The 11,657-nt window shown below is 33.1% G+C and overlaps 1 protein-coding gene across 1 annotated transcript; it reads left to right on the forward strand.

The window, feature by feature from the left end:
* The first annotated feature begins 1,755 nt into the window (after nt 1–1,755).
* Nucleotides 1,756–8,566, forward strand: LOC147405594 (ADP-ribosylation factor 2-like). Its single transcript, XM_086433387.1, has 7 exons — nt 1,756–1,911; nt 3,617–3,776; nt 4,857–4,927; nt 5,213–5,332; nt 7,248–7,366; nt 7,508–7,589; nt 8,297–8,566. The coding sequence occupies exons 2-7, from the start codon at nt 3,629–3,631 to the stop codon at nt 8,300–8,302; spliced, it is 546 nt and encodes a 181-aa protein (XP_086289513.1). The 5' UTR covers nt 1,756–1,911; nt 3,617–3,628; the 3' UTR covers nt 8,303–8,566.
* Nucleotides 8,567–11,657: the final 3,091 nt, after the last annotated feature.

Here is an 11,657-nt window from a genome sequence, read left to right on the forward strand (position 1 = left end):
ATTGTATTTCTGGTCTAATATGATCCATTAACAACCCTATTTGCCAAAGTCTCTATGATGTTCAAGTTAGTTTAAAGATAATCAATCTAACATCTGTATTTGTCGTATCCAATTTGATCCTAAGTTTTTGGATCAAAATAATTGTATTTGACATATGATATTGATCCATTGATAACCCTACTTCTTATGGATCCATTGATATTGATCTATTTTTAGCTTGATAATTGCAAATAAGAAAAATTTGCCAACATTATCGTAAAATATTTTCCATTCCAACAAAGTTTACAACGTTGTTAGAAATCCTAATTCTAGGCCTTTTTAGGGGTCTACGACATTGGACATAGAGGGTCCATCGAATGATTTTGATGGAAAGAAATACAAATTCCATGGCATTGCTTTCTTAAGGAAATTCTTATTGATATTCCTAATTTGGATAGTGAAGCTTTGCTCTAATTTGGCAATCCACTAGACGAAAGTGAAGCCATATCCTCAAACCAAACAAGGGTATTTAGTACGACTACAACCTGAGACGGATTGGCCCGAACTCAACTCAGGCTCAACTTGATTGATGGGCGAGCTTGGGTCGAATTATGTAGAAGATGAGTTGAGTCTGGTTTAGAATATCTCAACCTGACTCAATGTGAACCTGGTGCTATATACTTATATATTAATATTTTTATATTAATTATAGTTCTTCTTTTTTATTTAACTTTTTTATTCCATCTTATTATTTTGACTTGTAGACAATTGGACATTATTAATGTGAACTTTGGTTTAGTATGATTTGTCTAAATATTATTTCAATGATGGATTTGAAGATTGTATGAGATTTTATTTACTTGTTGTTTTATTTTTTATATTGTGATTTTTTTTTTAAATATAAAATTTGTTTGTTAGTCAAAATGAAATTAGGGTTATTCAACTAGTCCAACTTGACCAAATTGCCCAAAATTACCTAATTCAGACTAATCCGAACTCAACTCGATTTTATAAGATCAAGCTTGGGTTAGTGAGCTTAGGCCTAATGATTGGTTGAGTTGAGGTCAGGTTGAGGGTTACGCTACTTGGGTTGAGCTTGAGTTCACCGTTCAACCTGCCTAGGTTACATCTCTAGTATTTAGAGCATAAAATGGGTCAGACTTGGTATGAAATACGACTCAATGTCTCGACCTGACTCGAATTTGGGTCGGATAAAGATCCATCCCTAAACACGCATGGATTCAAATATACATAACTTTAAAAATTATATTTTTATTTACATGGATTCTTATAAAAGTAGGGGAAAATAACCCAACAACGTGGAATTACCCCACCCGACTCGTGTATAGTCTTATTTGGATCCAAATCCGAGTAAGTATACAAATTTCCAAAATGAATATGGATATATTTAGATCCGATCCAGATTCGACCCAGTTAGGGATCAGTTTGGGATCGATTTCTTTCGGAATTCCCTAGAGAACATCATCCCATCTCAACCGTTCACTCGATAGAAAGATCCAACTCTCATTTTCTTTTTTTTTGGCGACAGCAGGTGATGTACCGTGTATGGGCCTGCAGGCCCATTTAAAGGGTAGTTTAGTCATTTTAAATAATGGGATACTTTTGTTCCTCGATCTAATTTCTTAGGAAAATACTGAAATGACAAAAAGAATTTACTGCGATTCTCACAAGTCTGACGTGGGATGTGCATATAACCATAGATGTGTTTCTCGCGATACGAGAAAAAACCATCTACGGTTATGTATGCATGTCCACGTCAGAATTGTGAGAATCACAGTAAATGCTGTGTCACCCCAGCACGACTTATTCTCTCTCGGTGTAGTTATATATAGCTGCATTGTGCGCCTGCGTTTCTCTCTCTGTCCACTCCTCTCTATCTCTTCGTTCGATCACTTGCCTTGCTTTCGAAAGGTATAAATTCTCTTACCTTCGGAGCACTAGTTTTTAATTTTAATTTTTTCTTCGATCTTTGATATTCTCTTGATCTTGAGGTAGATCTGTTGATATAACTATGATTCTTTATAATCATTTAACACCTGTTTAAAATTCATAAAAAAAATGATATTTTTTGAATGATTTCTGGTTTGATTTGATGATTTTTATATAGATTTATGATCGTTTCGATGCATTTGGTGATCTGGAGTTTCAGATTTGGTTTTATTTGGTTGATTAGAGGAATTGTTTTATTTTTCCGCTCTTTGATGATCTTTTGGATCTATTTGACGCGTTCGTGTTTATTTGAAATTTCTGATCAAATAAAATTTCTGTTTGAATTGGACTCGTTAATTGATCTTACTGAGGTGATTTTTCGGATTGATTAGTATATCTCAAGTGTGCTAATTTTTAGGGTTTTGTATCTCTCGTGGATCTTGCCTTTTATCTTCAGATCTGTTTGAACAAATAGTTTATTTTTTGTTGTTGAAAATTTCTGTTTTAATTGATCATATTCAAGAGCAGGTCTACTAGTCTATGTTATTCTCAAATGATGTAGTGTTAGACGAGACCATACTCACAAAATTCTTCAATATATATATATATATATATATTATATATATATATATTAAATTGGAAAGGAAGTAGCTGATTAAATCGACAAATCAATGAGTTAATTGATGATTTATCAATTAATTGAGGAACATGGTAACTTTTTTACCCTTTACTCTCAAATTTTTTTCTTCAACATTTAAATATCAAGAACAAGATGGGGTTTTATGGAGTTGGAAGATGATGGGTTTTGACAAGAAACCTAGAAATATCATTTGTACATTCTCTATATTTTTTTGATTTTTTTATGAAACTATTCCAAATTTATTTGAATTGAAGCCCAACCACGAATTCAAACTTTGTTACTATGGACGAGACTCGAGAGGGAGTGAATACAAAATTAGAACTCCGGATTGGAATCTAAGGGATTTAGAATAAGTCGGATCAAATATGATATATTTTTCTCTTTTTTTTTTTTTTTCTTTGATAGGCAAAGATCAATATGTTATTACTAAAAGCGAAGGAAAGAGAGGGCCAAGTGGGCCTCCCAAATAAATAAAAACGACAAACAAAACTACAATACACTCAAGCATCACTTAGAACATCCCATCTAAACATGAAATCCTCAAAGAATTAACCCTTGAATTTCTTAAAATCCTACTCCAAGAGAAAATCAACCCCATTATTGAAAAGGTGATTTCTTGCAAGGGGCTCTTTCCCTTCAAAGATCCTGCAATTCCACCCTGTCCAGATTCCCCAACATATGGAAAATGGGGTTAGGGGAAAAGGATTCTTTTTTGAGAGGGTTTACCTTTAGTTGCCAAGTTTGAAAAAGGGCTAAGATAGAAGACAGAAAACACCAAGACATTTGGAAAAGTGATGGGAAATGAGCCCAAACGTTTGAAAACATTGGCTTGTTCCTTGAGGTGACTTGTGTCCTCGTTATTCAAGGACTTTTCTCTAACTGTTTGGTGTGGATATATATATTAATTTGCTTGTGAAATCATGTGAACTGCAAAAGTTGATCTGGTTTGGTCTCTCATTGTTGTGGTGGGTGTGAAAACTTTTGTGTTTTGGAGATTTCGATTTTTTTATTTAGTTTTTCTACTGCTCATTTTTGGATTTTTCACAGAGAAACAAAGACATGGGGCTGACTTTCACAAAGCTTTTCAGCCGGCTTTTTGCCAAGAAAGAGATGCGTATTCTGATGGTTGGTCTTGATGCCGCTGGTAAGACTACTATCTTGTACAAGCTCAAGCTTGGAGAGATTGTCACGACAATTCCTACCATAGGTAAGTCTTGACTACTACATTACATAACTTTTCTGTTTAATTTAATTTTCTTCTTATATTGCTAGTTGTTACAATGCGATGCTGTTCATAGAGTAGAAATGGTTTTGGTTGTAGTTGGTTATCAAATTGTATCATCTTTAATAATATTGAATTATTCTATGCTAAAGTTTTATTTCCCTTCTATTGGTTTAAGAGCAGATCTTTGACATGAGATATGGATGTAGGTAATTAAGATTTCCTTGGAAACTTCAAATGTGCCGAAATGGTGTAAATCTCTAAAATGGAATATAAAAATCAATGAAAATTAAATGAGGCATAGTATCCTTTTAAGCACTCATTTACTGTTTATAATGCAACATGAATTTGATGAGTTATGCATGAAAGGAATTCTAATACGATGTAAGTAAAACTCTGCATGTGTGCGTGTTTTAGCTTAAAGGATCCACACCCATTGGACTGTTGTTAGTGTTTCTTGTGTTGGAAGATATTTTAAGGCTTCATTTTTGGTATCTGGTTGAGACTCCATGATTTTATGTATTTTTGTCACTATTTGAATTTTAGTTTTTGCTAGTCTGTCATTATTTGAAATGTAGGCATAGAAAAACAACTAACTCAGGGTATATGGGTTACACTGTCACCACATTGTCCTGATGTGTGTCCTAACCACCGAAATGTTTGTATGGGTCATGTCAAACTAATTGCAACCTGAATCTGTAATCCACTGTGATAAGGAAATCCCTATTAAATGCAACTTTGCATCTAAATCATGTCGCATAGAAAATGAGTTAGTTATATATATAAACTTTTATTTTTTTATTTTTAAGTATTTTTTATTGTCTTTGAACGGGTGGAACATTGGCTGCATGTGGATACATTGAAATACTTGGAGGCAATTCTAGGTATTCTTTGTTCTTGATGGTAGGTGGAATTAAATATAGTTCCAGCATTTTAATTGGGGGACCATAATTCCCCTCATAAACACATTTTATGTTTTTTTTTCTCAACGATTCCATTTCATGATCTTTTGTAACTCCGTTTAACCAAATGCCATTTTGGATCTCCTTAATCATGCACTTGCAGGATTTAATGTGGAGACTGTGGAATACAAGAACATCAGCTTTACCGTTTGGGATGTTGGGGGTCAAGACAAGGTATAGTTTTTCTCATTTCTTTTAGTTTTATAGACCATATGCAACCAATGACCATATATCTGATATCATGATCATCTTTACATTACAAGTTCCAACATTTTCTTGTGTTTTCCTTTCCTTTTCTTTTATACTTTTGCTTTTTCACTTCTTTTCTTATTAGGTTCTATCAACTTGTATTCAGTCAAAATCATTCTTTAACTTTAACAAGCATCTTTTATCCTCTACATGGTCATTTAATTGTTAAAGTTTTATATCCATGTGATAGCTATTTTGTTAATTTTACAGATCCGTCCATTATGGAGGCACTACTTCCAAAACACACAAGGTCTGATCTTTGTGGTGGATAGCAATGACAGAGATCGAGTTGTTGAGGCTAGGGATGAGTTGCATAGGATGTTGAATGAGGTATGCCACCATTGAACCAAATTAATGTCTATGTATAATGGTAATTGCTTATGCATGTTAGGTAGATTCATCATTCATGTATGTTGCAGCCTTATTGGTACCTGTAGCTGAACCGAGATATGTGTTGTATGTATGTCTGGATATTCAAATTGTTTGTCACCAGATTGCTTATTCAACTATAATTGAATTAGGATTTAAGGTCTACATGGGTTTGATTAAGGGTTTTAAGGTGTTGGATTCAGGATTATATTATATGTATTGTAAACATGGATTAGTGTTGGGGTTTATGATCAGTGTTTTAAAGTACCTAAGGCGTGCTTGAGGCATTTTGGATTCTTGAGGCGAGACTTAAGCCTTAAGGCGTAAGCTTCAATTAATTTTATAAAAAAACTCTTAAAAATATAGAAAAATTATAATAAATTCAGAAAAACTATAAAAACAAGTAAACAACCTTCAAGCATTAAATAAAAATTAAACATTAAAAATGTTGGAATGTTGGGAAGTAGCAATGTAATATAGAATCAAACACAAAAACAAGAGAGAAATATGAGTTTTTGAAAAAAAAAAAGAAAAAAGGTAAAAAGTTCAAGAATGTACATAGAAAAATCACATACCTCAAAACCTTAGAAAATCCTTGATTTCTTGGTTCTATTTGATCACAATTTTTGTAAGAAAATTGTAGGAACCGATGGATTCGTATTGCAGCCTCTAGGAAGAAATCTTGTTATAGGGAGATTTTAGGGTTTCAAAGATAGATTTTGAGAGATATCTTGATAATCCTAGTTTAGAAGACAAAAAATACTTCTATTTAGTAGGGTTATGTAAATAAGAGATTTTTTTTTTTTTTTTTTTGGGGGGGGGGGGGGGGGGTATTTATGTAAAATAAAGCAAGAAAATAAAATAAAATTTGATTTTTTTGACCCACGATATTGGTTCTGCCGAACATATTGAGATGTGAGGCATGAGGCGTACGCCTCATACACCTCTAAGGCGTTAGCCTTACTAATGTTTGATGAGGCTTAAGCCTTAAGGCATGAAGCCTACGCCTCGCCTTGAGGCATATGCTTTTTAAAACACTGTTTATGATGGGCTGGTTTGTAAAGCAAGGTAAGGATTATAAAGTTGACTGTCTAGGGCAATTTCTATGGGCTTAAAGAATGTGGTTGGAAATAGTGAAAGCACATATGTTTGCACTTTCAATAACTGAAGACTAGAACAGGATTGTTGTTGTTGTTGTGTTTAATGGCTGAGATTTTGTAAAGAAAGTAGGTGGAAATCTTCAAGTTGAGAATCTCACCACCTTTGCCCTGAATGAAAGCTTAGAAGAAAAAAAATTTGAAGAACTTTTTTATAATAAATTTTTTCTTAAAACAAAGTTATGCTGTTTTGAAAATTCCAAAACAATACAAATTTCTTTTTTAAGATTGTTTTTTTCTAAGCTTCCATTCATTCCCCTAATTTTTTTATGGCTTGGAAAAACTACAGTTAATTTAAGAAGTAATCAACTGACGGACATGACCATTCAATGTCAGAAGAGCCTCCTGTAAATCCTTGTTTTACATCTTGGAAAGGTTGGACAGTTGGGATTCTTGTTAATTGTTTTCCTTCATTAAGGCTCAGACCATAGGTAAGTTGCATCCCACCCAAGGATGGATCTTTTCTAAATCTATATGGCATATTACATTGGTGCAATTAGCTGAAAGCAAACAGTATTGTTGCTCCATTGTGTCAACTCCGGAATTTCTTAATTTTCTACACGTTGTCACCAAGACCAACTAGTGCAAAGTGAACAATTGTTTCTGATATTACCTCTTTGGTTTTTATGTGGATTTTACCAAGATTATCCTGATTAATTTGCTTGGAGTCATTTTGTTTCTGTGTTCATGTTGTTGAATGTCTTATTTTCTGTTTTCAGGACGAGTTGCGAGAGGCTGTTTTGCTTGTATTTGCTAACAAACAAGATCTTCCTAATGCAATGAACGCTGCGGAGATAACTGATAAGCTTGGCCTTCATTCTCTCCGCCAACGCCATTGGTAAAAAAAAAACCTTCATCATGACTTGCTCTGTGAAAATTGATTCCTATATTATCTAAATACTATTGTGATATTTCTTCCATATATTTTTTTTTAATTTTGATTCTTGTTTAGTCTAATATTCTTTGGTGATCTTTTCAGGTACATCCAGAGCACATGTGCAACCTCTGGTGAGGGCCTCTATGAGGGTTTGGATTGGCTCTCCAACAATATTGCTAACAAGGCAAGTGCTTCAAATACCACTACTAGCACTAAATAAAGGAGTAAGACTCGTGGTTTTAGATCTCGTCGGAGACCGAGACAACTTGTCCGAGTTGTCTTGGTATCGCCCACCAACGAGACGAGTTGACAAGTTGTCTCAAAGACATGGTTTGTCCTAATTCGAAGGCATTTTTTTAAATCTCATCCTACACAACTCAAATAATTCAGATATCTTGTCCAAGATGACTCAGTCTCGTTCATGGACGAGACGAGATGTCAAAACGAGTTTTAAAACCATGGTAAGACTAGCCTTACTAACTTAGACAAAATCCTATGAACTTAAAAAAAATAGAAGTTATTTTTCACCGTTGAATTTTAATTTTAAATTTGGAAGTTCGATACTGTCCATTTTCAAAACCTTGGATAAAGCCCAAAAAAAATTGTTTTATTTATTTATTTGGGTTTTTACATGTCCATTCCAGTAGGAAAAAAATCAATAGACAAAGAAGTATTGTTAATTTATTCATTCATGATCTAAGCTCAAGCTTCCATTTGTACTAATAAGAATCCCCTTCTGTACATGATTTCTTCTTCATATATAGATAGATATAGGATATCTTTGAAAATGCTCATTAACCAGATTGGAAAAAATTTGCAGGGCTTTTTTTTTTTTTTCCTTTTTGTAATTTGTTTCTTTGTCTGATTGCCAAATTTTCTTCTTTTTTGCAGGCTTGAGGTGGTCAAGAAGAACTGTGTGCTATTATGGTGAATTTCCTGGATGCAAGGGTCTTAGGAGAATGTGGACTCATGGTTGCAGAGAGGACTTCAAATATTTTTTCGTCAGGACTTTTGGTAACAGAACTGTAATGGGAGAATGTGGTGTTTGATTTTGGTTTTTAACAAATGTTGTGGATTGAAATTACTGCTATTTTTGTCATTTTATATTACTTTTTAATATATTTTTTTTTGTGGATGAATGAAATTATTCCTTCAGATGTATTTTCGTGGCGTCCGATCATCTCATTCATAAAGGTGCACATTATTTCATCGAATCACAGGTTGGGTCGTACAAATTCGTCAATCCTAGCCACGATATGTATTGACCATCTTATGAGAGTTAAACCCACACGATTTTCCATCATGTACATCAAGATTGTGACCTCTATACGAGATTCGGACTCTTTCGTTAACTGGTCAGAAATAGAGATAACTACTGATAGTTCACAGATTCGAGGCCACCTGTGTGTGTGTGTGTGTGTGTGTGAGAGAGATGTTTTTGTTCACCTACTCACAAGTGGGGGAAAGAATCCAAATTTAAATTCATGAGAAGGCGATACTTCTCTAGTCGTCTCTCTTCTTTCACCTACTCACAAGTGGAGGAAAGAATCCAGACGTCAAATTCATGAGAAGATGACGATTCTTTCACCATTCCCCTGATATCTCGGAGCGGGCTCCCTCCCTCAAATGATGAAACCAGAGTCACTCGGCCTTTTTCAGTTTTACTCCAACTATGGTAGAAGGCCAAATTTTGTTTCTAATTTTCAAAGAATCACTTTTATAATTCAGACCAGAGGTAACATTAGCTTTTTGGAATAAGATTATAGATATAAAAAAAAATTGGATTCTGATTCTAGAATCCAAACTAAAATATCTTTATGAGGGCATGGTCCCACAACTCAAAGGTTTGTATCTTTACTTTGTTTGGATTAAGAGAAGAGAAGAGAAACACTCAATTTCTCTCCACCATGTTTAGATTGATAAGAGAGAAATTTGGACAATTTTAAAATTTTAAAATATCTTAAAAGAAATCTAGGGTAGAATTAGAATTATAAAATATTTTAAAAGGATTTCTCTTCATTTTTGGAGAGAGAAAATTCACATTTTTTACTCTTCTCTATTTTTCCCACTTAACAATCCAAACAAGAGAAATGGAGAGAAAATCATTTATTTTCTCTTCTTTTCATTCCATTTCTCTCAATAAAAAATAGGAGAGTCAAACCCTATCAGAATCATGATTTTTAAACTCGTCCAAGATCGAGACGTATCGTCCGAGTTAACTCGATATCAGAGCTAAACGAGATAAACTCACAAAGTCATTTATTTAACCGAGTTTTATGATTCACGTGCAATTTTTTTATTTGTCTCACGAGACGTCTCAAACGTATCGGAAAACTCATCCGAGACAACTCGGTATCGGAACTGAGCGAGACGAGATGAGATGAGATACCGAGTTTAAAAACCATGATCATAATAACGATAGTTCTTTTTTACATTCTTACATTTAAGAGTAGTGTTGAATACAATGTGATCTTTCCCTTTCTCTCTTGAGAGATATTAACTTTGGGTTATTTATTAATTCATTTTTGTGTGGTCCAATTGAAAGATGTCCCTCAATGACCAATTGACAAGCACCACTACTATTAGCGAAAGAGAGATGTTGTCGTCCTCACCAGTTGCATTGCCAAGGACCTTAGGACTTCGATGTAAATATTCTTAAGCATGCTTAAGATACTTGTGAGAGGGGAGAGGCGTTATTGAGAGAAAGAAAAGTACATGGAGGAAGGAAAAATTGGAAAATTACTTAAAAGGATCTTAGTAGAGGGATTTATTTCTAAATAATCCTTAAATTTTGGACGGTACCTTGATAGTCCATTTAATAAAATTTTCATTTCTTAATGGTCCTTTATTATTAGTGAACTCACCGCTCTTTATTTAATGATTTAATGTCGAACTCATCACTTTTTATTTATTGTCAAGTTCAAAATTTTTATTTTCGAACTCACCACTTTTTATTGTCGAGTTCACAACTTTTTATTTATTGTCGAACTCGACAGTAAAAAGTGATGAACTCATATACTAGTAAAACCCACTCATTTTTTATTAAAAGACATGAAAAGATCAACTAATTGAGATAACGACTTGTTTAGATGATTTCAAACCAAAATAACCATTGTTGATCGATTTTCATCCAAAAATGAAGAAAAAAAGTAAAAAAAATAGGATTTTTTTTACATTTGTCTTTAAAATATTCTCTTGAAAATTGCTTCTTCTTTTTCTTAAATCCTTTACGACAGAATGGAGTCTCCGAAACTTGATTGAGATGCCAAAAATCTAAATTTTTTTTAGATATCGGTGAGTTCAAACGATTAGGGCATTCAATTATGAGAAATGTGGGAAATGAGGATTAGGGACTAATTAGAAATAATATATTTACTAAATGGACTATTAAGAGTGACCCTAAAACTTAAGGATTAATTAGAAAGAACTTCATCCTATAGGGTCCTTTAAGTATTCCCCCCACCCCCACAAAATAATAATAATAATAATAATAATAAAATAAAAATAAATAAATAAAGTAATAAATAAATAAGTAAAATTTCATCTAATAATAAAATTTTGGTAAGGACAAAATTGTTGTGTTATGGGAAAATGTTCAAAAGGAGAAGTTTTACCTAGGGATGGCAATCTCAACACGACTTGAAAACGATACGAAGTTGGTGGGTTTGGGTCAAAATAGTTTCAATCCGTCTAACACGTTTATTAAATGGGTTGGGTTCTAGGTGTCAACCCGCCTAACCTATTTATACAAGTTTAATCATTCTATCATTAATGTATAATTTTAAATATATAAATAATTATTTAAGAATTTTTAAATTACTCATTTTTCTAGAATTTCTTAGAATTTTTCATAATACATTTTTTTTATATTAAATTCTATAAAACTTAAAGGGTGTTTTAAGATATTTTTAAATTAATAAATTGTTAAGTTTAAGTTTTAAAAATTTTAATATTGTATTAAATCATATATATATGTGTTTGATTCTTAATATTGGCAAAAGAGTCGTGATAAATGCATGCGGTTGGTACGTGGCTGACGTGGCAAGGGCACAGAACCATAAATCTTTTTATTCGGGGAACACAAGAAAAAGATATGCGTTCTATGCCCTTGCCATGTCAGTTGCGTACCAAAAACCGCACGCATTCATCATTATTCTTGGTAAATTATATTAAATAAGGTTTTTATGTCTCATGTGATAATGAAATATACTTTACTCAGTCAGTAAATAATAATAATATTATTATTATTATT

The sequence above is a fragment of the Akebia trifoliata genome, chromosome 3, assembly GCF_017979445.1.
Source record: "Akebia trifoliata isolate Shusen 1 chromosome 3, ASM1797944v1, whole genome shotgun sequence".
NCBI lineage: Eukaryota > Viridiplantae > Streptophyta > Magnoliopsida > Ranunculales > Lardizabalaceae > Akebia > Akebia trifoliata.